Here is a 26,146-nt window from a genome sequence, read left to right on the forward strand (position 1 = left end):
GCTGGTGTGTGGATCCTGGGATAGACTTCCCTGAAAGACTTCATCGTGTCCCTGAATGAATGAACACTCATGTTGGCAGGATGTGCAGTACTGGCCAGTAGCAATGTTTTTCTGAGCAGTTGTCATTTTTCAGCCTGAAACACTTATTATAAAACATGTTCCTTGGGGAGTGTCAGAGCTCTACAGGTATTCTGCATGTAGGTAAAGTATTAAAGATTTTTTTTAAATCCTTTTCTCTGGATTGTATTTGCTTTAGCCTTTTGTATTAAAAGAAGAACCCCAACCAAACCCTTCAACAAAGCTGTAAAAATGCAAGCAACATCCTCTTTAAAGCCTTTGTATATACACACATCCACACACGCTCACTGTTGTTTTTCCTTGGCAGAGGGGCTGTGTCAGAACACACACAGTGGGCTGTGAGACATCCATTAGCTGGGTTGGTGTGCCTTTGAAAGTGTGAGAGGCGTTGGAGCCACATGAAACGGCTGCAGCTCGGGGGCAGAGCCAGCCCTGGGCTCCCTGCCAACTTTTTTTTTGCCTTTCTGGAGCGGTATCTTGAATGGAAGGTGGTGCTGTGCATTGGGATGGATGCAACAGGGAAGCTCTGTGCCTTGGGAAGGCCCTTGCTGTCTTCCTGAAGTTGTGTCTTGGTGGGCATGCTCTGTGTGTTTTACCCCTGTGAGAATGGAAAGGAGAAGCAGCCCGGGTCTGAAATGTCCCCAACGCCAGCTGTGCTGCTGATCCTGGGGTTGTCTGGGATGTGGGATTGGTGCAGCAGCCTCCCCTGTCCCGTGGTGTGGGGCTGTGCCAGGGCAGGGACGGAGGCTGAACAAGGGAGGCCCTCACAGTACCCTGGCAAGACACAGCACAGGTCACATGTCCTGTGTGCTTTCTCTTTCAGATTTCCCTGGCTCAGGGGAAGAAGAAAATCCCTGCACTTCAGGAAGGAGGAGTGTGAGGGAAGAGATGCTGGGGGTCTTGCTGCCAGCTGGAGGCAGGGTTGGGGGTAGCACAGGAAGGGGAAGGTGCAGGCATCTGGAGAATTCCTCTAGCATCTGATGGCCTGAGCTGCCAGCCCCAGTGAGAGCTCCTGGTGTCCCCTCTCCTGGTGCCAGGTGCCACCCGATGTCTTGGGCGCCAAAAGTGCTGTGCCAGGCTCCCTGGTGCTGCAGGGATGAAGCCCATTGCTGAGGAGGGAATTGTTCAAGCCATTGAACATTCAGTGGTCCTGCCTGGTGCTGTCATGGCCCCACGGGAGGGAGCGTGGGATGGCTGGGAGGTGTGTGCCTTCCCCATGACTCCAGCCCTGGTGATCTTCCTGCCTATCCCAGCCTGCTCCAATGGGTCTTCTCCCAGGGCAGGTGGTGTGAGAGCCCCAGGAGAACCAGCCAGGTGGCTTTTGAAGGTGGCTCACACCCCCCGAGTTGGGACTGGGCAGTAGGTAAGATGATGGGGTGTGTTAATCCATAATTAATGGCAATGACACGGCCTGTGGGTTATTACAGGGTGAGCAGTGTGTGTGAGCTCTCGGGAGGGATTTGGGAGCGGGTCTGTCCGGTCATGTCCCTGAAGGGCACGGGGGGGAGATGAGCTAAATCCTGGCCTGAGTCCCCCTCCTCTGTGCATGGGGCATCCTGAGTGGGGAACGAGGCTGTGGCTCTGTCACAGCTCTGACCGGAGCCGGGTGTCCCCGGCTGGAGGGACTGCGGGGGTGCCAGGATGGGGTGTCCTGGGACAGGGCTCACTGAGGAGCGAAGGAAAACGCCCCTGCTGCAGCCAGGGGCTGCAGGGTGACACCAGAGGCGGGTTCAAAGCAGCAGAAATGCAGGATGCAACACGCAGGGGGTGGGGGGCACCCACGCGCTTGGGTGCAGGGCCCAGCGTAGGGAGGCTCTCCACCCACGGCTGGGATGGGAGTTTGGGCCCAACACAGATTTTCCCCATGCCAAAATAATTTGGCAGATTGAACCCAACTGGGGTGGAATGGGGATGTCGATGAATAGGGGTTTCTTTGCTAAGTCTGCCTGGGATGGGCTCACACAGACTCCTCTCCTGGTGTGGTGCTTCACCAGGATCCCTGTCTTCTTCTCCCAGTCAGAGTAAGACCCCTCAGAGATCTGATCAAATCCAATCCCAGTCAGATCCCTCCAAGCTTGGTCAGCAGGTCAGGTGCTGGGGGATCTCCCTCTGTGAGACAGGTGTGTTAGAGACATGCCCATGTCTCCAATCTGAAAATGACCAGCAGAGCTCATCTCCAGGGATGCCTTGCTTCCCCTTGCCATTCATTCTTCTGGGAGCTAGGAAATGGTGAAATACAGAGCGGATTGGATCAGGTGAACTTGTTCTGAAGCAAAAACCTCTGGGGCTGGAGATCCTTCCTTGGCATCTATAGGCTTGCTGTGAAGGTGGCTCCAGAGGGGCCTCACTCAGCCAGAGCTCAGCTTTTCACACCAGTTCTTGCAATGGAGGAGGATGCCATACAGGCAGGCTGGAGTCCAAGTGTTTTCAAACCCACTCTGTCTGGAGACGCAGTTAGAAGTTGAGCTTAGTCCTTGGCCAGATCCTGCTTTGATATGGGATCTTCTCCTTAGAGCCTAGGCATGGCCTTGGTGGGAGGGCTGGGGTTTGTGGGCTGTAGGGAGCTCTTAAGGCTCTATATGAAGAGTGGTTTTACAAAAACATCTGTGTTATTGGAGAAGCCACTTGTCCAAAGTGTTCCCATCCAGCCTCACTTAGCATTTGATACTTTCAGTGTCTGTCCCTGCAACACCCAGCCAGTGAGCAGGGGGCGTTTGATTTCTTTTATCCATTCATCCCCATCCAACAAGACTCGTAAGTTGAATTCTCTCTCATGTTAGATGCCTTCTTCTTTGCTCAGAGCAGAAGCTGTGGCTGCCTCATCCCTGGAAGTGTCCAAGGCCAGGTTGGACCGGGTTTGGAGCAACCTGGTCTAGTGGAAGGTGTCCCTGCCCATGGTAGGGGGTGGAATGAGATAGGTTTTAAGGTTCCTTCCCACCCAAGCCATTCTATGATTCTTCTGTAGATGCTCCTGTTCCCCCATGGAAGTGATCCGGGTGATCTCCTTCACTCTGAGCCCAGGCTGAGCTCGCCCCTTCCCCACCACAGGCGTCGTGCCTTGGTCGGTTACAGCAACCTGGGTGTCATCATGGAATCGTTTAGTTGGAAAAGACCTCTAAGATCGTGGAGTCAAACCATTAACCCAGCACTGCCATGTTCCCCTGCCTATCTCAGTGAGCCCAGTGGTGCTGGGGAGTAGCACAGGAGCTGTGGTGAGCGGGATAACCCTGCCGAGAATGCTGTCTCTGTGCTGGTGGAGACCAGGTTCCGAGGGTTGGGTGGCAGGCACCTCGGCACGGGAACCATGTCCCCACTGTCCCCAGCGGCATCTGCACAGCTCCGAGCGCAGGGGGCCGTGGTGCTGCAGCCGGAGTGCCTGGGCTGCAGCATTGCGCTGGAAGAACTGCCCTGAAGAAAGTCATGGAAAACAATGGGAATTGTTCTCTGCCTTTGTTCCCTTTCCTTCCCGGATGTCGGAGGAGATGGAGCCGCGCTCGGCTGCCGGCGGGTGGGCAGAGCTCGGCTGCCGGCGCTCCCGCCTTGGCACCCGGGGAGCTGCCGAGCCCACCGCCCGCTCTGCCGCCTGCCGGCTCCTCCAGAGCCGGAATCGTCGCTCGTAGAATAATTAAAGCTTGACGCTGTCATACGAGTGAGCGATAAAATTGGCCAGCAATTCTGTGTCAGGGGGCAGGAGGTTTTCTTAGGGCTGCAGGGCAGAACGATGCTAAAGCTGCTGTTTGCTGCAGGGACCTCAGCCCATGATCACAGCCCAGATTTGCTGCCAGCACTGGGGAGGGGATTGTGGTGCCCACACCCTCCCGGGGCGGGTGGTCTGAGGTGGGCTTGTGGCAGAGAAGTTGCTGACTGGTTCCTAACCTGGGAGCCACGGGGCCATTTCGGTCCAAGCAGCACTGTGCTTCCCATTCGCTATCCCTGCCAGTCCTCAATGGGCCCGAGCATGTGGGGGCAAATCCCTGGGTTTCCCTGCTGTGGCTCTTTGTGCTGCTTACCACCATCTGCCTGTTGAGAGCTAGTGCGTGCGGTCACTGCCCAGATCAAAGGGCTACAAGCAAAGGCGGAGGAGGACTTCCCCCAGCACTGCCAAGGGAGATTCCTCTCCCCATGCCAGAGCCAGCCCTGGGGCTCAGGTGTTACTCCAAGGCAGCCTACAGAGAGAGATTATAGAATCAGAATCCCCAAATGGTTTGTGTTGGAAGGGATATTAAAGCTCATCTCGCTCCAATCCCCTGCCACGGGCAGGCACACCTTCCACTAGCCCAGGTTGCTCCAAGCCCCATCCAACCTGGGCTTGAACATTTGCAGGGATGGAGAGTCCACAACATCTCTGGGCAACACTCAGCACGGGGCACTTGGCATGGGGTTTGCCTGGCCAAGCTGACAGTTCCCCCGCACACAGAGCCCCTAGGTGTGATTGTTCAGCCTGGTGAGCTGCTGATCCTGATGCAGGAAAGCTCGGATGTTTCCAAACCCCCAGCTGCTCTGCACAACCCCAGGCTGTTGGGACAAGAGCTGTCACTGAAGGAGATTAAAGCACAGGCAGTAAGCATGGAACAGGAATGTTGCCTCCTTCCCCTTGGCTTCGGGAACGCTGTTTATTCCCTTTGTGGAGAGATCTCAGCTGAGCTCAAAGCCAAGCAGAATTTTCCCATTACAGGTGGAGCAGGGAATCCAGGCAGAGCTCCTGGATCTCCTGCACCACCACCAAGTGACCTGTGAGCCCCTCTCCTGCTCTTTTGCCTCCATGTAGACCTGAAATCTACAGAAAATACCCGGAGCACTGTTCCCATAGTTGGCATGCTCATGGCTGCCTGGGTTGGATGCTGTCCATCCATACAGAGCTGCCCTACCGGAAAGTGGTGAGTCTGGGGATCCTACAGCTGCAGGGAGGTGGCTCAGCCTCTTCAACAGGTTTGGGCACACTGGGGGAAGGTGACAAAAATTAAACCAACTGTATCAACAAGGGACAGGCAATAGTGAAGGGCTGTTGGTCACAGGCAAGGGTGAACCAAGGGGAGATGCAGCTGTGGGTGCTGCACAGCCCCATCCGAAACAGCTCCGGTGTGGAAGCGTGGTCCCAAAGCCTGGCTTCCCTTGGACTGGCGAAAGTTAAGTGTCTGCTTTCTGGAGCCCTTTCAGAGCCTGCCAGCTCAGCTGCCATGTGTCCTCCAAATGCGGGGCAGGATGCTCAGCTTGCTCCTGGCTGCCTGGACAGGGACATGCGCTGCAACCCCACGGCCTGCTGCCATGGCCAGAGCAGGCTGGGGGCTCCCGGCTCCTTCGCTCCCTGAGGCTGGCAGTGGGTGTGGGGACATGGAGGGCCCTGGGACACGAGCGATGCTGGTGGCTTGCCACTGCCTGGCAGGGATTGCTCCCGAAGGCAGCTCCATGCTGGGAAGCTGGCAGCAGGACTTGCTGCGTTGGGGTGGCTTTGTGCTTTTTTTTGGTGGTTTTCCTAAAAACGGTGCCTTTTGCAATCCTCCCAGTCTTTCACAAAACTTTTCCTGGCAGAACCTCTCCAAAACTTCTGGGAATTCAGCTTTTGAAAGGCGTTGGGGTTAAAGACATTTGTGCTTCTGTACAATGCTGACAGGTTTCCTGGTGTGGAGATTTCTTGCCGGAACTCTGCTTTATGATGGTGGGTTGGACTCAGGGGGCTGAAGTTGCTCCAGGAAACACAGGGAAGATTTTCAGCCTGGGAAAAAGGGCAGAGGTGACAAAGGGAGGAGCCTTGGAAACGGCTGAGGATGGAGACCTCATCCCACCATCCTGGGGATGGTGTTCCAGTTGCTGAACCCAAACTGTGGTTTGGGGAACTGTGATCTGGGATGTCACTCTGAGAACAATTCCCCCCGTCCCCTTCATAACTGATCCCAAGGGGCTGATCTTCACCCTGCTGCTCACGCAGGTGAGACCAGCTCTGCATGTTCACCACTGACCTCCAGCTCTACCCCTGTGGATGTGAGTGTGGCAGGCTCTGCTGGCTCTTCTGGTGCAGGCAGGAGAGTGGGCAAAGGCTGGGGACACCGTGAGATGGGCATTTGTCCGTCAGTTATTTATGGGGTCCCTCAAAGCTTTGCCCTTGCTGATGCCTGCACGGCGTTTCAGGGAAAAAATACTTGATGAATTTAGAGGTCTTTTTCAACCTAAAGGATTCTCTGATTATATACAGATGTCAGGAATAAAGACTGAAATGAATAAGGCATGAAGCCCTGAAACATGACTTTGTGTCTGCAAATAATAAGGAATGAGTTACAGCCTTGGAAGAGCAGGAACGTTCCCCCGTGTGCAGGGTCCAGCCGATCCTGGCATGGATGAGGTGCCCTCCTCGCACCATTCCCTGCGTGAAAGCTCTGCTTGCAATGGATTGCCTACAGATGGGTTTCTCAACCTTTCCTAACCCAGGGATGGCCAAACCTTTCTGGTGAACATCCAAGGATCATTTTGTTCGGAGCCACCACATGGTTTTATTTATGTCCCATGCGAATTAGGCAAACGTCTCACTGTTTGTCTCTTTCATTTCATCCCCTCGTGCTTGCTTCTGCACATAGGAATGTGTGCCTGTGTGCTTAGGAACTATTTTGCAGACCACTTCCGACTGTCCTTGGGACACGGAGCAGGTCCTGGACCCAGTGTGGCAGCCAGGAGTGATGTGTCCCTGTCCTTACTTCACATCACAGCTCGGGTCCCCAGGCAGGGAGGAAAGTGCCGGGCACTGCCCAAGCCACTCCACCATCTTCTGCCATGCCAGCATCCCCAGCCCAGCAAAGGGAAAACCCTTGAGGACCTTCAACATCCCTGTCCCGACCAGGAGACTGTTCCTTAATGTGGCTGAACAGCAGCCTGAGCCCACCATGTCCTCTGTGCTCTTTGGTGGGGGCTTCAGTCCCTCCACCTCCTGCCTGGAAGTCCACAGATCCCTCTGCATCTGGAGGGGACACCCAGAGCTGTGTCCGTGGCTCTGAAGATGTCCCCACTGACTATTTTTTTGGCCAAGGAAGCACTCTAAGGTGGCTGCATTCCCTTCGGAAAACCAATCGACCTGGAATCTCTGCCAGGACTTTCCCTCCCTCCTTCCCTCTGGACCCTCGCAGAGCCTCAGCAGGAGCCTTCCCCAAATCCATCCCCTGCTCAGGGCGGTGCTGCCAGCTCCCAAAGCCATACTTAACTTGACACATGTGTGCAACCCTGGGAAATGTGGTGGCTCTGATTCTTATTTGTGATGCCTTCTGCAGTTCCAACCTGATGGGAGCCTCTCCTCCAATTCGCCACCTCACTGCCGGACATGCTTGGAACACCAGTCTCCATCTTGCCATGGCTTGGGGTTCCAGTGAGGTGGCTGCTCCCAGTCCCAGCCCTGGTGGATGTCCTCAAGGGTGCGGGGAGAACCAGGAGGGACTGTGCCTGTCAGAGGAGATGGGATGATTTGTCCTCCTGCATCCCTTGGGTTCAGCTCCTGCAGCTGCCATTTGGGACTCCCAGCTGCCATTCAGGGCCCCCAGTTGCCACTTGGGCCCCCCAGGTTTGGTTATGACTCTGCCATTGTACACCAGCCCTAGCATGAGGATGAGGGTGATGAGGAGACAGCAGTGCCTCACCTCTGCAGCTCTCTCTTGCAGAGAGGTTAAGCTCTGTTTAAGTCCGATCCTGGAAGAACCCTAATTTGGGGGATGCCCAAAGGGAGGCTGTTTGGAGAGGGGGAGCTCCACGCTGCCCTGCTAAGCTGTTGGACAGGCACACAGCCACTCCCCAGGCTCTGGGACAGAGGAACCAGCGTTCTGGTGTTTCAGTACAGCTCCTCTTGGGATTTGGGACCAAGGTGCGTGCATGGTGCTGCGCTCCACCATGGGCTGCACTCCTTGGGCTGCACTCTAAGTCCCAGCACGGCTGATTTCGGGGTGTGGACAGACTGGCAGCAAATATGGCCATGGGTCTGGCTCTGGCTGTTCCTCACTGACAAAACCCCCAGTTTGCGACACAATTTTTGGCGTTTGGTCCTCGCCATCCGCTTTCTATTCCAGCGCTCGCCTTGCGGGAAGGCTTTGGGGACGAGGGGGGTGGGAGCCTGTTTCAATTGTTTGGGGAATGGAAGAGACTCGTTCTGTGGCTGGAGGAGCCCAGCAGAGCTCACTGTGTGCAGGGAGCTTCCCCACTGCTGATGCTCCCCTTGGAACAGCAGAACCTGGAGGGTTTCTGAATCAGTGGCATTTTTGTGGCTGGCCCTTGGGATGGAGCCTTGCCTGGGGCATGGGATGTGCATCACCGGCCTGGGACAATATTGGGGGAGAAACATGCAGGTTTGGGGATCTGGCTTATTTTTGGGCATGGTGGAATGGGCCAGAGGGTCCAGAGGGTCTCTCATCCAATACAAGCTGAAAACCAATGCGTTTAGGGGCAGGAGGGTTCCCACCCAGGTGTCTCCAGGCAGGGGCGAATCTCCCACCTACTCCCACGTGAGCCCGGGAAAATGAATCACCAAAAATGAAAGGAAGCAAAGAAAGCAAGCAAAAAAATAATGATTAAAAAATCCCTCCCCAGAGCCGCCTTCCAGAGGGTTGGGCAAAAGATAAAAGCTCTCGGAGGAGCCGGGACTCCTCCTCTCCCACCACCGACCTCTCATTTAAATGTCTGTGTGCAGGCTGCAGCCGGCACTGCCTCGGCGGCCGCCCCGGGAGACCCCCGCCAGCTCCCGGGGGCGATGCCCACGCAAAGCACCGGCACAGAGCCGGGGTTTGGCAGCCTGGGGTGACTCGGCCCCGGCGAGGACGGAGCGGTGCCGGGGTGCCCGGGGGGTCCCGCTGCAGAGCATGGGAGAGCCCCCAGCGCGCTGAGCCGAGCAGCGCCGGCCAGGGCACGGAGGAGTGGACAGCGGGGGGGTCCCAGTGGATGGACCCCCTAAAGCCAGGCCTCCGATGTCGGCGGCACTGCTGCTCTGGGTCGTTCTCCTCCGCTGGGCCAGCGGCGGGGGCTCCATGCGGGGAGGCCGGACGTGGCAGCACTGCACAGGTAGGAGCGAAGGGCGGGCTGGCTGCAGGGTGTTAACCCTGCTGGGAAACGTGCTGGGACTGCTGTGCCCCCATGGGTGGGCTGCTCGCCACGCTGCCAGGGCAGACCCCAGAAGGCGTGCTCTGTTTTGGGGGGCATGCCCCACGTGGGTCAGCCTCTCGCTGGCAGCCCAGCCCCAGTATTTCGGTGCTCGGTGTCCACTCAAGTGATGCTTCAGGTGCTGCCAGAGCCCTGCCAGCACCCACGGACAGCAGGATGTGGGGTCATTCCTGTGCCTGCAGCCCCCACAATGCCAACCGGGGAGCAACCAGCCCTCTCGGAGCTCTGGGAAGAGCTGTGGGTCTGTCCCTGTGGCACAAGCGTTGTCCCAGGCTCTGCTGGAGGCAGACGGGAGGGGAGGGGAAGGACTGGAAGAAGGAGAAGAGAGCCATGAAATCCTTTTGGAAAGTCCCTCCTGTCCCGGACTCTTCTGTGCTTTGGCAGGCACCACCTCCGCCCTCCCGGCAGACAAAGTTCCCGTCCCACCGTCCCCAGCCGAGGAGCTGGCAGCTCCAGTGGCATTTCCAAGACGAGCCTGAGCCGAAGAGGATCCCCATGCCCTGGCTCTGCCGTCCCATCCCCATGCCTGTGCTGTGTGGGCAGCAAAGCCTGAGCTCAGTTTTCGGGGCTGCTTGGGCCCAGGCTCTGTGTGCTTAGGGCTTGTCCCAGTTAGGTGGCAACTGTGTTTGCATTTTGTTACAGCCCAGATGATGTGAGAGATCGGAGAGTTTCTGCCCACTGCCTCCTCCCCGAGGCGCTCCAATCTCTCTGGGCGTGTCCTCGCTGTCCCCAAGCAGCTTTGGCTGGAGGGATCCTGGGGGTGCCGAGAGCCCAGCATCATCCTGGGGACCCCAGCACGAGGTCCCCTGACACCACTTGTGCTGCCCAAGCTGGGCCTGCACTCCCAGCCTTAGCAGTGATGGATGTGGGAGGCAGACTGGGATGCAGATCTTTGGGTTTAGGGATTTGGGTTTGGTCTTAGGACTTGGCCCCTTCCTGGCCCATAACCTCCAGCCACAGCTGAGCTCTCCCCCAGCTCATCCTCACCATCTCAGGGGCAACTAGGGGCTCCTAAACCCCTCTGCAAATCCAAGCCTGAATTCAGCTTGTACTTTTTGCTGGAAAAAACAGGAACTGGCCGTTCCCTGAGCAATGCATTTCTGAAATAAGCTGTTCCAGTTAAAACTCCCCTGCCAAGACTTTGCTTTAGGAACAGCTTAAACCAGCAGTGGGGTGGGCAGGGGGCACACAGAGCTGCCAGGGTGGGAAGGACTTCACTGATCTCCCTGCTCTGGGCTGGATGGAGCCACATGAGCAGATTCCTCCTTGTTCCTGCCCACCTGGAACTGGGCTGGCCAGGCGTGTCCGGAGGAAGCGCTTCCCTTCTCCAGCTGGTTTGGATTCAGACACACAGTCCAAACTTGCTCCCAGCTCCCTCCTTCCCAGCTCTCCCGCTGTGCCCCAGCAGCCCGGATTTATTAGTACAAATTGGAGCTAAAAGCCAGGTCTCAGCGGGGTGGGATGGAATCAGGGATGTTTTAGTGTAGCCAAGTGCTGCTTCATCTCTCGGGCATCATCTCCTTTCTCTGCCAGCATAGCATTCAAAAATAAAACCAGGACGGCCCAAGGCCAGGAAGGTCGGAGAAGTCCCCACAGCCCTTCCAGTGCTGAGACATTGGACCTGGCACTGTTCTGTGGGGTGGCACCTTGTGGTGCTGTTGTGCTGTGTGTTCTCACCGGGGCGATGCCCTGGGGCAGGGCACGGCGTTTTCTTCTCTGGGGAGAGGGTAATTGCTTATAATGAGTGGTTTTGGTGCCTGCTGGGAGAGTGCGTGTGCATGTGTGCAATTAGGGCTGGGTCGGGAGAGCCTGAACCAGGACTGCAGGGGCAGAGCTGTCCCCGGCGCCCTGTGGACAGAGATGGGGACGGGTTGCCGTGCGAGCAAATCTGTGCTACCGGTTCCTTGCCTGCTCTCCTGGCTCCGGCTGCGGTTGCTGATGGCTGGCAGGTCCCAGCTCCAGTGTCATCCTTCAGAGCTGCATCAGTGAGATGGTTCTGCACACTTGGTGTTCCTGCTGTGGCGATGGCGATGCCAACCTCGTGTCTGAACGGCAAATCTTGCCTCTGGCCCTGGATCAGGGGCTCGGGGCAGACCCCAGGCAAGGGCCAGCAGGCTACCGTGGCACGCCAGGCCATGCTGCTGCTGTGGAGCACCTCAGCCGGAGCTGTGGTACCCCCATCCCACAGCGGGACAGGGTGGCGTGGCTTCCCCCGCCGTGACGTGCTCTGTCTCTCGGCACAGACCTGCGCCCGCTGGACATCCTGTCGGAGGCGGTGCCGGCCGGGGGGCTGGCCCGCGGCATGCGGGTGTTCCAGGTGCAGGGGGTGCGCGGCTTCCAGCTCTCCGCCTCGCGGCCCCGCGCCCTGGGCTTCCCCGCCTCGCGGCTCTTCATCCACTGCGACCGCTTCCCCGAGGAGTTCTCCATCATCGTCACGCTGCGGGCGCTCCGCGGCCCCGCCAAGGTAAGCGCGGCCGGCGGGCACGGCGCGGGCACGGCCCGGCCCCGCAGGTGAGAGCCCGTCCCTCCCGCAGAGGAACGAGTACATCTTCACGCTGATGGTGGAGGAGAGCCCCAGCGTGCTGGTGGGGCTGCGCTACGCCCCCGACAAGCTGCACTTCCTCTTCTGGAGCCAGGAGCGCGCCGGCGGCTGGCAGACCCGTGTCACCTTCCCCAACGTGTCCCTCTCCGACAACCAGTGGCACACGCTCGTCCTGGCTGTCTCCGGCCAGTCCTTCTCCTTGACGGTGGACTGCAGCATCCCCAAGGATGTGTAGGTTGGGGGCGGCGGTGGGGGGCTCAGCAGGGTGGGCAGGGTGATGTTCCTCCCCCAGCGTCTCCTCCGGCCACCAGCAGATGCTGTGAAATTGTCCCCTACCTCTTTTCTGCCCATCCCCAGGGTGGTGGAGACACCATTTCCAGCCTCGCTGTCGGTGAGGAGAGCCAGCTTCTACCTGGGCAACAGGCGGAGAAGGAAAGGCGTGTTCACGGTAGGTGCCCCGTGGTGTGGAGTGGCCGGGGGTACCCACAGCCCTCTCGCAGTCCCCTACGCTGGCAGGGCTTGGGCCATGGCGCAGGAAGCAGAGGTGGCTGTGGGTCCTTCCCATGTGGAGGCGGTGAAAGGCAGCTGCAGCTCCAAGCCCTGTGCTGGTGCTCCCCTCACATCAGCTGTTAGATTGCCCCCCTGGGCATCTGGGATCTGGTAAATGTGCATGAATCCCACGGACACTTCTGTATCCCAGGAGGGAGGGCAACAAGCGGAAGTCAGGCAGGGAATCCATGGCATGAATTCCCTGTAGTTCCCATTCTGTGATCTGGCTGGACTTGGTCTCCATCCCTCCACTCCCACTTTCCCAGGGCTTGCTGAGACAGCTTGTCCTGCTGCCAGGAGCCGATGCCACCCCTCGGATATGCCACGCCGTGAACTTCAAAGTAGCAACGCTCTCTGTCCCCACTGTCCTCCAGGATGTCCCTGCAAAGCCAGTGAGCAACGAGGTGCTCAAATACCCCTACGGTCAGTGCCCCCATGGTCAGTGCCCCTATGGTCAGTGCCCTCTGGCACAGGCTCTGTTGGCTGCCTCTCTGAGGAAGGGTCTTTGCATGGGGCTGGGAACGAAGCAGGAGCAGAGGGGAAGAGGGTGTTCCCAGCACCCTGCTTCTCAATGTGTGTGTGTTGGGATCCCTATCCGAAATCTCCCCGAAAAGACGGGGTGGCCCTGCCTGGGTTGCTTGGCAGAGCTGGGCTCATGTCAGTGGCCCCACACAGGGTTTTCCCAGTCTGTGGCTTCCCAGATTTGTGCTGGGGTTCCATTTCCCCCATTGCCTGGTGCCCATCGTCAGGATGAGACCAGGACATTCGCTCCTCCTGCCTCTCTGCTCCTCCACTGTGCACTAAGAGGCTCCTGCCTCTCTCCTCTCTGTGCCCAGAGACCGACATGAAGGTGACCCTGGGGGCCCGTCCACGCTGCACCAAGCAGGAGAAGGCGCAGTTCTGGTTCAACGCCTCCCGACGAGGGCTGTACCTCTGCAATGGCAGCACCTGGCTCTCCATGCTGGAAGGTACTGGTGGGGAGGGAAGGAGACCTTTGCAGCAGAGCAGGAGCTGAGATTTGCCCTTGAGACCACTTTGGGATGGGAATCAGCAGCAGAGTGAGGGGCTGGGGTGTCTCCCAGTCTCTCCCCTGCTTGGCCAGGCTTTGCTTTGCTCTCGGTGCCCACGAAACTTCCAGAGCAGCTCTGGATTCAAGTGCCTCTGTGGTGCCTCCACCTTCTCCACATTATCTGTCCCCCCTGGGGATTTTCTGGGCAGGATGAGCTCCTGACCTGTCTGAGCAGGACAGCTCACCCCATGGAGAGCCATGCTCAGGGAGTTGGGGTGCTCCTTTCCGTGGGTTTCCAAAGGCACTGGTGCTCCTGGTGCTGAAGCATTTGTGGGATGGATAAGGGGACACAAAGAGACCCATCAGCTGCCAGAAGTACTGGGGGGGATTGGGAGGGTGGCAGACACAGGTCTCAATGTCATCCAGGCTCTGGTGGGACACTTGGTAAGGAAAACAGTGGGAGTACCAAGGGGGAAAAGGCAACCAGAGCCTGGCTTGGATGGGTGTTCTTCAATGATGACAATGGATTTCATCCACTGGCACTCTCCCACTCACTCCAGGCTGTCTTCCCAGGATCCCTGGAGAGCACATGGAGGATGGGATATGGCCCTAACTGAACTGTCCTTCCCTTCCCTCCTCTCCCAGCATTTTTCTTCTGCTGATATCCACAGGGTGGGTTTGGATGAGCCATTTGTTCCTCACAGGAGCTAGCAGTGACTGGACTCCCTGTCCTTCCCTACCTCTGGAAGTCATCAGGATTGGCACTGTGTCCCTGTTTCCCCAAGGAGAACTCATGCTGGGATCTTAGTGACCTGTGCCCCTTGGTGCCACCAGCACTGGCCCTTCTCCTGCCATTTGTCCCTTCCAGTGCCCATCCATCTGCCATCAGGGCTCCTCTGGAGGTTTCTGCTCCAATTTCTGGCATTAATTCTGTCTTAGTCTTCTCTAACCTCTCCTCCTCTCATCTCCTCCTCGTTCTCTTGAGGATAAATATATCCAAGCGATAGAAATCCGTGGCATGGGGTTCTTTCCTGCTCCCAAAGGACACACTCTGCTCCCCGCTGGAGAACAGGCAGGGCTGGATGGGGCTGGATGTGCTGCCCATCGAGGTGGAATCAGCCTCTTACCACCCCTTGGTTTGGCCCTTCACCCCCAGTGACACCAGGATCTTCATTTGCTCTGCACAGCAGCAAGTGCTGCCAAGCCAGCCCTCAGGGGGCCCCTGTCCAGCTAAAATCACCTGGTTTTAACCTCATCCCTCTCTTTTGTGGGCTCCCAGTCCAACACAGGCTGGACTACGTGGAGGAGTACCAGAACCTGGTGACCAACTCAGAGACAATGGGCATTGAGGTCTTCACCATCCCAAAGGTGGGACTGTTTGCAGCCGTGGCCAACCGGGTCACGCCCCCGGGATCGGCCATCTACAGGTGGATTGACGGGAAGTTCGTGCACTACCAGAACATCCCCACCTACCAAGCTCAGTCCTGGAAGTATTTCACCATTGGGAAGAAGGTGAGTGTGCCAGGAAGATGCCCCCACGTTTCAGGATATTAAATTGCAGTTGCTCCACCCTGGCTTCTCTGAAGCCCGGCGTCCTGGGCGTGGTTTAGGGGTGAATGTCTCTCTCTACTGTGTTTGATGGGGTCCTGCTGATGCACATCATCTGAGCCTCTCCAGGGGCTGCTGGCTCATCTGTGGACTGCCTGCTGTGTTTTTTTATGTTGCTGAGACGCATCTACATCCACCCAGGTGATTGCCAGCACCTGGCACAGTCGGTAACTGCATCTCAGAGGTCCACCTGTGGTCTTAAAGAGCCACCAGAGCCTGCAGTTCCCTCTTGAAACCCACTGAGTCCAACCTGCTGCATTTTTAAACTCGCTTGCCTTTAAATTATTCCGGGACTTCAGAGCCTCCTCTCCTCCCCTGGGCAATCTGCCTTGGGACTTGAGCAGAGGATCTGCCTGGTTCCTCTCCCTGGGAAGCTACTTAGCACTTTGGAGGAGCCCCAGGAAAGCCAGAGCCAGCTCTGTGCAGGGCTCCCAGGGAAGCTGGGATTGTTCCCCCCCTGTCGTGACCCACCCTGGCTTTGTCCCCAGGGTGACTGCAGGGCTCTCCCATTGCCAGCCACGTGCTCCAGGGTACAGAGGGGTGGGCAAAACTGCTGCCTCCAGGCTTGGGGACACCGGCAGCCCTGCTGGCTGGGTACAAACAGGCCATGTCCCCTGTTGGTGGCAGTGGGAACTGATGCTGGGCACCATCTCTGAAAGGGGGTGTGGTGGTGGTGGGGACGGTCCCTGATGCTGGGCTTCTGCAGAAGGCCTGGAAGTGCAGCTGTGTTGCAGCGCTGGCTTTGTGCTGGGAACGTGCCTGACGTCCCCAGCATTGCTCCCCATCACTCCAGCTGCACCCTCACAGGCAGGAGATGGGAACTCTGGGGAGTCTCAAGGTGGTTCCCGTCAGCTTGGCACGTTTCTTCATGGAGGTGGTGGCCAAAGAGGTGCTACACCAGCAGCACCCCCAGTACTGGTGATTCCAGTAGCCCAGGTTCCCCTCACAGGGGCAGGTGGGATGCACTTCTGTGGGTGGCAGCACCTCGTTACTGCCCTGGGATCTGCTGCTGCTCCGCTGGGGTGGGGGCTCCTGGGGGTCCCTGTGGGTGCAGACCAGGGGACTTGAGACTCCTGGGTTGTGGGGATGTATCCAGGTGTTTCTCTTCCTACTGAAGCTGTTTCTGGAGATGCCTCAAAGGGGCTCCCTGCACTGGTGCTTGCAGAGAGAGCAGAGCTGGGGATTCGCCTTCTGTGAGGGGACAGGGGGACTCAGCACAGTCCTGTCCTTGGGGGTGGCCACTCCTTGGCTGAACAAAGCCCCAGGCTGGTGCTGGCAGAGTCCTGTGCAGGCCAGGAGGCAGGAGACATCCCCACTGACTCTTTCTTCTTTGTGGGCTGTGGTGCTGTGCCTCTTTGTGGCCCAAACTGGGGCATAATCTCTGCTGCTCCATCTGAAGGGCACTGGAGTGGCACAGAGCCGGCACGAGAGAGCTTGGATGTGCTCCCTGCCTTGCACTTGGCCACCTCTGCTGCACCACGCTTGTCTCTTACACTTGAGCGGGGGTTTCTTGGTCTGGAAGATGTTTTGTCTCAGGGAATTGCTATCATTATTATCCTTGTTATCATTATCATACCTGTCTTTTTTTGTTCTGAACCGCCTTTCCTTGCAGGAGGGTTTGTGAGCTGAACCTCCCTCCTTCCCCAGCGCATTTCGTGTCCATGCTCACCATTCCTGGGGCTGGAGGGGCGTGAGTGGAGACAGCTCAGCTCTCCCTCCCCCTGCCTAAGAGGCTGCTGGCTGCCAGTTGTGCCCCTGCCATGTGCAAAGACCCCCACAGGCCACTACATCCCTGTCCCCTCTTTGTGTTTCTTGGGGACTGCTCAGGGACCCCAGCCAGGGCCATCTTGTCCCACACCAGCCACCTCCATCCCTTGCCCTCCATCCCACCTCCCCCTGCGTTTTCTTGTCCCTGCTCCTTTGAGAGGAGAAAACCAAGCTGTCCTGGCTTTTCCTTTTCCAGATCTTCCTGGCAGTGGCGAATTTTGAGCAGAACGAGAGGGGTCAGGAGTTCTCAGTGATATACAAGTGGAGCCGCAGGAAAGCGAAGTTCATCACCTACCAACGGATCACCACGCACAGCGCCAGGGACTGGGAGGCCTTTGTCATCGAGGGAGAGGCTTTCCTCGCTGTGGTCAACCACAGACAAGGTACCCAGCCCTCAATATTCCCTCCAGGCCCTGGGGTGGTATGTGGGACCCTGGCAGGTGCCCTCCTCAGAGCACGGTCCCTGTGCATCCTCTGGTGGAACGGGGTGCAGGGCAAAGCCAGGGAGGTGTGCACACAGCTGCCAGCGTGGGGTCCCTCAGGACACCCAAAGCCTTGCAGAGGAGAGAAAAGCCTTTGGGGAAGTGGCTGACACAGTCACCCTCTGGGTTTCTGACTGCGGGGGACAAGGACAGGAGTGGGGATGGTGTCTGTGCTGAATCTCTCTGCTTCTTTTCATTTTTATCCCCAATAATACATCACCTGGTAGCACCCCAGGCTGAGCCTTTTGTGAAGCCAGATCCTTGTGGGCACTCAGGAAACTGAGAGCCTGCTGACATCCCTCCCTGGATACCCTGCAGACATGATCCAGCCTCATTCCCCTCCCAGGCCATGAGTTGTTCTGGGCTGGGATGTGCAGAGGATGAATGGGTTGATAGCACAGCCCTAGCACTCCAGGGTGCTCCCAGATGGGTGCAGATGATGGGCCAGTGGGCTCCTTCCCTGCCATCAGGGCTGGCTCAGGGGGCAGCAGCTCCTCTGGCACCAGGCTCAGAGCTGGCAGCAGGCTGCTTGGGCACCTTGAGCTGGGCTGGAAACTCCCTGTGGCACCTGTTGGGCTCCATCAGGGCCACTTTGGGTGAGACCTGCCCTCGTGGCAGCGTGGTCCCTTTGGCAGCCATGCACATCACGCAGGGGCCAAGACCATCGTGGGCAAGCCAAACTGGGGATGTTTCCCTTAGAGGGGGCTGGAGGGTCAGTCCCTGAGCAGCTGCCACTTATCCCTGTGGCCATTCCCATTCTTCCTGCAGCCTTTCTTTGCCCAAGTCCCTGTGGCAATGAGGATTTAAAGGCAGCTGGGTCCCACACAGACATGAGGTCAAGGTGCTTGAGCAGAGCCCAGGAGCTGGATGGAGTTCGTGCTTCAGGGCTGGGGGGAAGCCCCCGATGTCAGGAGCTTAGGGACACAGCTGGGACTGGCCCCACTACACAGGGCCACCCTGTGGGACAGCCAGCAGAGCTCATCCACCCTGGGATGCTGGCACAGTGCCTCTGGAGTGCTGCTTGTGTGGGGATAAAGCACCTGCCTGTCCCTTCTCTGCCAGGGCTGCCACAAAGCCACCACCATGCGCTCGGGACAAGCTGTTGGTATGTTCCGCGGGATGGAGGCTCTAGGTTGGGATGGAGGCTCTAGGAATGGAGACACGAGGTAGGGATGGAGGCGGTCTTCAGGTAGGGATGGAGGCTGTAGAATCTCTCTGGCTACTTCTTGGGGAGCAATAGTTCGCTTGTGAACAGCCTCATGACCTGCTGGCAAATAGTCGCATAGCCAAGCCTGTTTCTGGGTCTTGTTTCTTACACAAACCAGGAATTGCTTTCCCTCACGGTGCACATCTGTCCGTCTGTCTCTCCCAGGGAACAACCACAATATAGACAGTGTGATATACAGGTGGAACCCCAGGACAGGGCTGTTTGAAACTAACCAGACCATTCCTACCTCTGGAGCCTACGACTGGGAATTTTTCACCATCGGACCATATTCCTTCCTGGCGGTAGCTAACACGTTCAATGGCACATCCACTAAGATCTACTCACACATCTACATCTGGCTCAGTGGCTCTTTCCAGCTCTTCCAGTCTATCCTGGTAAGGCTTGGCCACTGCTCCTCAGTCCCTGCTCTGTGTTTAGGCAGGGCAGCCACATCCAGCTTCTCATGGGCCTCCTTCTCCACAGACATTCGGTGCTGCCGACTGGGAGGTTTTTCATATTGGGGACAGAGTCTTTCTGGCTGTTGCCAACAGCCACAGCTATGACAGCGGGATGCCAGCACCCTCCAACTTCTACGCCATCAACTCCTCCATCTATGAGCTGAACATCACGGCCCAGATGTTTGTTAAATTCCAGGACCTTCTCACCTACAGGTACCTGTGCAAGGACTCAGGGTGCTCCTCGGTCCGCGTCCTTCCCCTGAGCAACCCAGAGGCCCCCTAGAATCCCAGACTGGTTTGGGTGGGAAGGGACCTTAAAGCCCATCCAGTTCCACCCCCTGCCATGGGCAGGGACAACTTCCACTAGCCCAGGCCGCTCCAAGCCCCGTCCAGCCTGGCCTTGGACACTGCCAGGGATCCAGGGGCAGCCACCGCTTCTCTGGACACCCTGTGCCAGGGCCTCTCCTCTTTTAGTTTAAAACTATACTCAGTTGTCTCCTGGAGGGTTCCTACAGGCTTCACACTCCCAGGGACTGAGGCTGGTAGGGACGGTGATGGCTCCTTGATACCAAATCCCGGTGGGAGCTGGGAGAAGGCCCTAGATTTGGGAATGAGGGTGGATTTCTTTCAGGAACGGCCTGGGAAGAGCAGGGTTTTGTGTGTGTCATCAGGGTGTCAGAGATTGGGGTGGGGTGGGCTCAGCCCCATGGACACACAGCCCCTCCTTCAACTGGCCACACAGGGGTCACCTCACCTGCCCCTCTGCTTCTTCCATCCCCAGTGCCCTGGACTGGGAGTTCTTCTCAGTGGGAGACGACTCTTTTCTGGTGGTAGCAAACTCCTTTGATGGCTTCACCTTCTCTGTTAACAGCATCATCTACAGGTACTGCAGAGGGCAGGCCTGGGGGGCTCGGGGGCTGTTCCCAGCGAGAACAACCCTGCATGGGCACAGCCTGGTGCATCTGCCCGGGGAGGATGGATAGGATTGATCCCTGTTTTCAGGCAGGAGTGGGAAGCCCCAGTGAGGGACATCCCACCCTGAACCACAGCAGGGAGATGGGAGATGCCAGCCCCATGGCTCAGCTTCCCTGCCCTTCCCAGGTGCCCAGCTCATGCCCCAGGAGCTAACTGCCTTCCCTGTGCAGGTGGCAAGGCTACGAAGGCTTTGTGGCAGCCCACCACCTCCCCACCGTGGGCTGTAGAGACTGGGAGGCATTTCACACCGCTGAGGGCTCCTACCTGTTCTACTCCAGCGCCAAGGAGCCACTTTCCAAGGTGCTCAAGCTGAAAACCACCTGAGGCGGCCGAGACACGCTCAGCTCATCGCCAGCACCAGGACAAGCTGGGCATCCAGGTGAAGATGGACCACTGAGCCCAGGAATAGCTGCAGCGTCAGCTGGGCAGTGGCTGGCTGAGCTCTCTGCAGGAAGGGGGAAGGAGGAGGAGGAGGAGAAGGGGGAGGAAGAGGAGGGGGAGGAGAAGGAGAGCGGGGCTCCCTGCAGCCTGGTCCAGGGGCTGGCAAAAGGGCTGTTTCTCCTGGGAAAGCTCTGCCACCACGCTCCATGTCCTACCCAAGGTTCCTGGAGCCCAGGTGCATCCCCTGGCTTACCAGGACCGTGACACTTGGCAATTTGCAGTCCCCTGGAGGGACCCAGAGCTGCCAGTAGCTGTGGTCAAAGCTTGCACAAAGCCAGGGAAGGAAGAGACAGAGCAGAGCATGAGCTGCTGGGGTGGGTGCATGGCAGAGGGGAGTAAACCTGTGAGAAATTGCAGAAAAAGGTGGGTCCAGGCTTGGCTCTGCCTGCCTGGGGCTGTGATGTTCCTGAGGACCATCCGGTTTGACATTGCAGCCATTCTTCATGTCATCTTTGGTGGCCTCGCCATCCCATGCCACTGCCACGGGTGCCTGCCCACCCTCCCACTCTGCCATGGCTGGTTTGGGTCTCCCTCAACGAGTGTTGTGTGTGTTGTACAGACCTGTTGGTGTGTTCAAGGAGCAGTGCTGGTCCTTGCTGGTCCGTGCACCTTTGCGTGGGGTTGGCGACTCCTGACAAAACCTGCTTTGCATTTGGACCGTTCCAGCTCCCATGGGCATGGGAAAAGCCCAAAACTGCTTCAGGTGAAACTGTGGCCTCTTTTCTTTTCCTCGCCTTTGCTGGGGGACTCTTTTGCTTAACCAGAGCTCTAATAAACTGTGTGCACCCAGCCTTTCTCCCACATGGGTAACCTAGCTGCTCTGCCCATGGCAGAGGCATCCCTTCACCCAGCAAGTCACCCCCAAATGTCCACAGCTGTCGGTGGCCCAGTGAGGACAAGGTGGCCCTGAGCACAGCAATGTGCCAGGGTGAGGGTGCCCCTCTGTTCCCCCCACCCAGGACCCACTGCCTCACCTGAGTGTCCCAGAGCATCTCTCAGCCTTCCCCAGACCCAGGTTTCCTGCTGAGCTTGGGCCACCCACCCTGGCACTGGGGAGCACTCAGGAGGTGCCAGCCCCATCAAGAAGGGCTGGTGGGTCACAGCCTGAGCCTTCCCAGGGTCCAGACCTGCAGGGTGAGCCTCTGCATCCCTCCCTCCTCTCCCTGTTCGGTGCAGCTGCAGCTGGCTCTGCCAGGAAGGACCATTTCTGCCTCGTGAGAAAAGGCAGAATTTGATTTGCTTCCATCAGGAAGGGCAAGATAAGGTGAGATAAGGCAAGAGCACATGTATTTGGGCAGCTGGTCGCCGCTCGAGGCAGATTGAGCTGAGGGTGGAGGGGGTGGCACCTAATGGGGGTTGTGCTGGTACATTGAATTTAGGTGGGTGTGCTTTGGGAGAGATTGAATTGGAACAAGCCCCCCAGGCACCACGAGCACCACCACCCTCCCTGGACACTCAGCTCCCAGTGCAGCACAAACCCTCAGGGCTTTTCCTAAGTGCAGGGCTTTATTGAGGAAATGAGGGAAAAAACGGTTTTTGGAGTTCCCCCCGGCTTGCTGGAGGCAGGCAGAGGCTGCCAAGGTACCGTGGGGCCTCGGGGAGGGTGTCCTGCCCTCGGCAAGGCTGATCCCTCACTGGAGCCAGGATGGGGTAACCCCTCTGCAGTGACCCTCTGCACCCCAGGGACCTCCTGGCCCCACAACCCATCTCTCCTCCCATCTCTCTGTGCCAGGGACTTGTTCTCTCCAGACCACAAGTATGTGACTGGGGCTGCATCCAGCTCTGGTAGGGAGAAAGCGTCTGGCTGGGCATGTTCGTCCCCAGCAACCTGATCTCGACGGACAGGCCTGCATGGGGTGTCCCTGGCATCCCTGCCCCGTGTCGTTTGCTCACACTCAGTCCGGTGTCTCTGGGGAGGGGACATTGGTGGCACTTGCCTGAAGAAAGCACTGGAGAATCCCGCCAAGAAGCTTTGATGCCCACCAGGTGGCCACTGGCTCCCTGCAAAGAAGCTGGAAGGTGGCACCCCAGCCCTGCACTACAGGGCAGTGCTGGTGGCCTCTGCGTGGGCCTGGGTGCTCGGCAGTGACTTCAGGTAATCCCCGTGCTTGCAGGCGGCCTCCCTGTTGTGCCGGACGTAGCAGATCACGTAGACGATGACCATGGCGAACCAGCCGAACATGGTGATGAACATGGCCACGTCCATGGTCCTCTGGCGCACGCTGCAGAAGTTGACGCCGGCATCCAGGACCTGGAGCAGCGGCTTGCCCACGTACTCCTGCCGCGGGGCCGTGTGGCAGGTGATGTCCTGGACGGAGTCGGGGTCCAGCCGTGCCTCCCACAGCACCTCCTGCAAGGCACACTCGCAGTGCCAAGGGTTGTTGGCCAGCCGGAGCTTGGCGTTGAGTGCCAGCAAGGCCTCCTTGGGAATGCTGCGGATGCGGTTGCTGGAGAGGTCGAGGGTCCGCAGCCCAGCTGCCAGCCCTTTGAAAGCTGCCCTGTCGATCTTCTCGATGGCATTCCTGGAGAGGTCGATTTCCTCCAGGTGGGATAGGTGCCTGAAGGCATTGCTGGGGATCCTGGTTATGCTGTTGGCATCCAGCTTGAGGAACACCGCATCGGTGGGGATGTCCTTGGGGATCTCCTCCAGGTGCTGGGAGCTGCAGAGGACAGCCTTTGCCCCTGCCTGCTCTGTGCACTGGCAGCTGGGGGGGCACGAGCTGCCCCAGGGGATGCAGAGCAGGAGGCAGAAGAAAGCCTGGGCCACACTGGTGGCTGGCGTGGTGGTGGTGAGGGTCATCTTGCTGCCAGCCAGCTCAGCATGGCTGCTGGCAGCTCCCTGGGGGTGGCAGCAGCTCCTGGGCAGCAGGACGGCCCCTCGGTGTTCCTGCAAGGCCTCTCCCATCACTGAAGGGAAGCTGTGGGTGGAGGGGATATGACACGGCATTATTTCCTGGAACACGGGGTATGGCTCTTGTATGGTGTGCCCTGGCAAAGGGGTGAGAGGCTGGGCTCAGGAGACCAGAAAACAAGGGTGGAGTGGCACTGGCTATCTTTTCCAGGACAGCTTGATTTGGTTGAATTAGAGCTGTGGAGATTGAAACCCCAGCTCCCCTACCCCTATCTGTGCGGAGACCACTCAGGTGGACAAAGGGAGTGGCAGGATGGAGGTGTGGAGATGGGCCTGGGAGCCTCTGCCCCATCCTGCTACCAGTTTCCAGGGGGGATGTGGTAGTTTGCTGCTGGAGAACAGCAGCAGTAAAATCCTACCTCACCAACCCTGAGTGTTTAAAAAAAAATGATGAGTCAGACTCTGAGGATCATCAGACTGACTTAATCACCACCAGGATTTTAAATAACAAGATGTGGAGCTCTTTTGCTTTCCTTTTCCTTCCCTTCTGGTCTGTGAATTGGTACAAGTCATGTTTCCAAGGGTTTCACCAAAGAAGTGTTTGGAGGCGAGTTTGCTTCTTAAAGTAAACAGAGTATGGTTTGATAGCCTGACTCTGGGGGCAGGAGGTGAAGAGAGGAGCCACTGCCTAGCACAGTAAAAGTGGTGATGTAGGAACCCAAAAGGACACCCCAGTGCTGCCAGGGGCAAGGCAGGAGATGAAGCAGGTGGAACACCTTTCCTCTGCCTTTGGTGCTGCTCACGGCCTTCCTGCTGCCTTGGCCAGCCTGGGAGAAGAGATCCCCATGGACGGGAGATGTGGGAGGCCATGGGAACCTTTCTCACGGGAATTAGGTGGCCCATATGATGTCATTATGGGCACCAAGTTGTTGTCCCTCTGGTACCAGCACCCTTCTGCTAATGGCATTCCCCTGGTAACAGCAGCATCCCTCAGGTGTGAGCATCCCTCTGTGGTACCCTGAGGATGGTCACACCGGAGGGATGCTCATACCTGAAGGATCTCTCTGTAGCTTTGCCCGCGGCCCTGCCCAGAGCTGTGGATTCTGCCCCAGGAGATGAAGCTGAGCTTCCTGGGAATCCTTCTGGCCCTGCAAAATGTACCGGGCTCTGGCAGCTCTGGCAGCTCCGTCTCTCCGGGGCAACAAGGACGGGTTATGCGATGCCGGTTCCCACCGCGTGGAAGGGCTCCGAGGGGCTCTCAGGAGTTGAAGCCTTCCCGGACCCCGGGGGTGATGCCCCGACCCGCCCTCCTGCCCTGCCCGGGGGCCGGGGAGCCGGGACCCCTCCGCGCAGCACGATGGACCCCCACCGTCCCCCGGCGCCCGGGAGTCCCTTACCGGCTCGGCCAGGGCGGCTGTGCTTTGCTCCGGCTCCGCCCGTAGGTGCTGTGCGGTGCTGTGCGGTGCTGTGCTGTGCGGTGCTGTGCGGTGCGGTGCTGTGCTGTGCGGTGCGGGTGCGGTGCGGGTGCGGTGCTGTGCGGTGCGGGTGCTATGCGGTGCAGGTGCGGTGCTGTGCGGTGCTGTGCTGTGCGGTGCAGGTGCGGTGCGGGTGCGGTGCGGGTGCGGTGCCGTGCGGTGCGGTGCGGTGCGGTGCTATGCGGTGCGGTGCCGTGCGGTGCTGTGCGGTGCGGTGCGGTGCGGTGCCGTGCGGTGCTGTGTGATGCGGTGCGGTGCGGTGCGGTGCGGTGCTGTGCTGTGCGGGTGCGGTGCTGTGCTGTGCGGTGCTGTGCGGTGCGGGTGCGGTGCTGTGCGGTGCTGTGCTGTGCGGTGCTGTGCGGTGCTGTGCGGTGCTGTGCGGGTGCGGTGCTGTGCTGTGCGGTGCTGTGCGGTGCGGGTGCGGTGCTGTGCGGTGCTGTGCTGTGCGGTGCTGTGCGGTGCTGTGCGGTGCGGTGCGGTGCTGTGCGGTGCGGGTGCGGTGCTGTGCTGTGCTGTGCGGGTGCGGTGCTGTGCTGTGCGATGCGGTGCTGTGCGGTGCGGGTGCGGTGCTGTGCGGTGCTGTGCGGTGCTGTGCGGTGCTGTGCGGTGTGATGCGGTGCGGTGCTGTGCGGTGCGGTGCTGTGCGGTGCTGTGCGGTGCTGTGCTGTGCTGTGCGGTGCTGTGCTGTGCGGTGCTGTGCGGTGCGGTGCGGTGCTGTGCGGTGCTGTGCTGTGCGGTGCGGTGCGGTGCTGTGCTGTGCTGTGCGGTGCTGTGTGATGCGGTGCGGTGCGGTGCGGTGCTGTGCGGTGCCGTGCGGTGCTGTGCGATGCGGTGCGGTGCGGTGCTGTGCGGTGCTGTGCGGTGCGGTGCTGTGCGGTGCTGTGCGATGCGGTGCGGTGCGGTGCGGTGCTGTGCGGTGCGGTGCGGTGCGGTGCCGTGCGGTGCTGTGCGGGTGCGGTGCTCTGCGGTGCTCTGCGGGTGCGGTGCTGTGCGGTGCTGTGCGGTGCGGTGCTGTGCGGTGCTGTGCGGTGCGGGTGCGGTGCGGTGCGGTGCTGTGCTGTGCTGTGCGATGCGGTGCTCTGCGGTGCTCTGCGGGTGCGGTGCTGTGCGGTGCTGTGCGGTGCGGTGCTGTGCGGTGCTGTGCGGTGCGGGTGCGGTGCGGTGCTGTGCGGTGCGGGTGCGGTGCTGTGCTGTGCGGTGCTGTGCGGTGCTGTGCGGGTGCGGTGCTGTGCGGTGCTGTGCGGTGCTGTGCGGGTGCGGTGCTGTGCTGTGCGATGCGGTGCTGTGCGGTGCGGGTGCGGTGCTGTGCGGTGCTGTGCGGTGCTGTGCGGTGCGGTGCTGTGCGGTGCTGTGCGATGCGGTGCGGTGCTGTGCGGGTGCGGTGCTGTGTGGTGCGGTGCTGTGCGGGTGCGGTGCTGTGCGGTGCGGTGCTGTGCGGTGCTGTGCGGTGCGGGTGCGGCGCGGTGCGGGTGCGGTGCGGTGCGGTGCGGGTGCGGTGCTGTGCGGTGCTGTGCGATGCGGTGCTGTGCGGTGCGGGTGCGGTGCGGGTGCGGTGCGGGTGCGGTGCTGTGCAGTGCTGTG

The 26,146-nt window shown here is 59.0% G+C and overlaps 2 protein-coding genes across 3 annotated transcripts; one reads left to right on the top strand and one right to left on the bottom strand.

Annotated features, from left to right (window-relative positions):
• The first annotated feature begins 8,726 nt into the window (after nt 1-8,726).
• TSPEAR (thrombospondin type laminin G domain and EAR repeats) lies at nt 8,727-23,743 on the top strand. Of its 2 annotated transcripts, XR_004242122.1 has the most exons (13): nt 8,727-9,102; nt 11,445-11,665; nt 11,736-11,974; nt 12,101-12,191; nt 12,559-12,715; nt 13,129-13,260; nt 14,581-14,813; nt 16,873-17,059; nt 18,531-18,760; nt 18,849-19,036; nt 19,605-19,706; nt 19,969-20,177; nt 22,354-23,743. XR_004242122.1 is itself a non-coding variant. In XM_032119759.1 (12 exons), the coding sequence occupies exons 1-12, from the start codon at nt 9,009-9,011 to the stop codon at nt 20,120-20,122; spliced, it is 2,028 nt and encodes a 675-aa protein (XP_031975650.1). In that variant the 5' UTR covers nt 8,727-9,008; the 3' UTR covers nt 20,123-20,269. The 2 variants fall into 2 exon arrangements, 1 of the variants encoding a protein (XP_031975650.1); XM_032119759.1 differs by lacking the exon at nt 22,354-23,743 and having other exon boundaries at nt 19,969-20,269.
• On the bottom strand, nt 21,539-24,602 carry LRRC3 (leucine rich repeat containing 3). The gene is made up of 2 exons (XM_032119761.1): nt 24,488-24,602; nt 21,539-23,157 (listed from the first exon to the last, which is right to left on the bottom strand). The coding sequence occupies exon 2, from the start codon at nt 23,142-23,144 to the stop codon at nt 22,278-22,280; it is 867 nt and encodes a 288-aa protein (XP_031975652.1). The 5' UTR covers nt 23,145-23,157; nt 24,488-24,602; the 3' UTR covers nt 21,539-22,277.
• Between the last annotated feature and the right edge of the window lie 1,544 nt (nt 24,603-26,146).

This window comes from Corvus moneduloides, chromosome 10 (genome assembly GCF_009650955.1).
Source record: "Corvus moneduloides isolate bCorMon1 chromosome 10, bCorMon1.pri, whole genome shotgun sequence".
NCBI classification, from domain to species: Eukaryota; Metazoa; Chordata; class Aves; order Passeriformes; family Corvidae; genus Corvus; species Corvus moneduloides.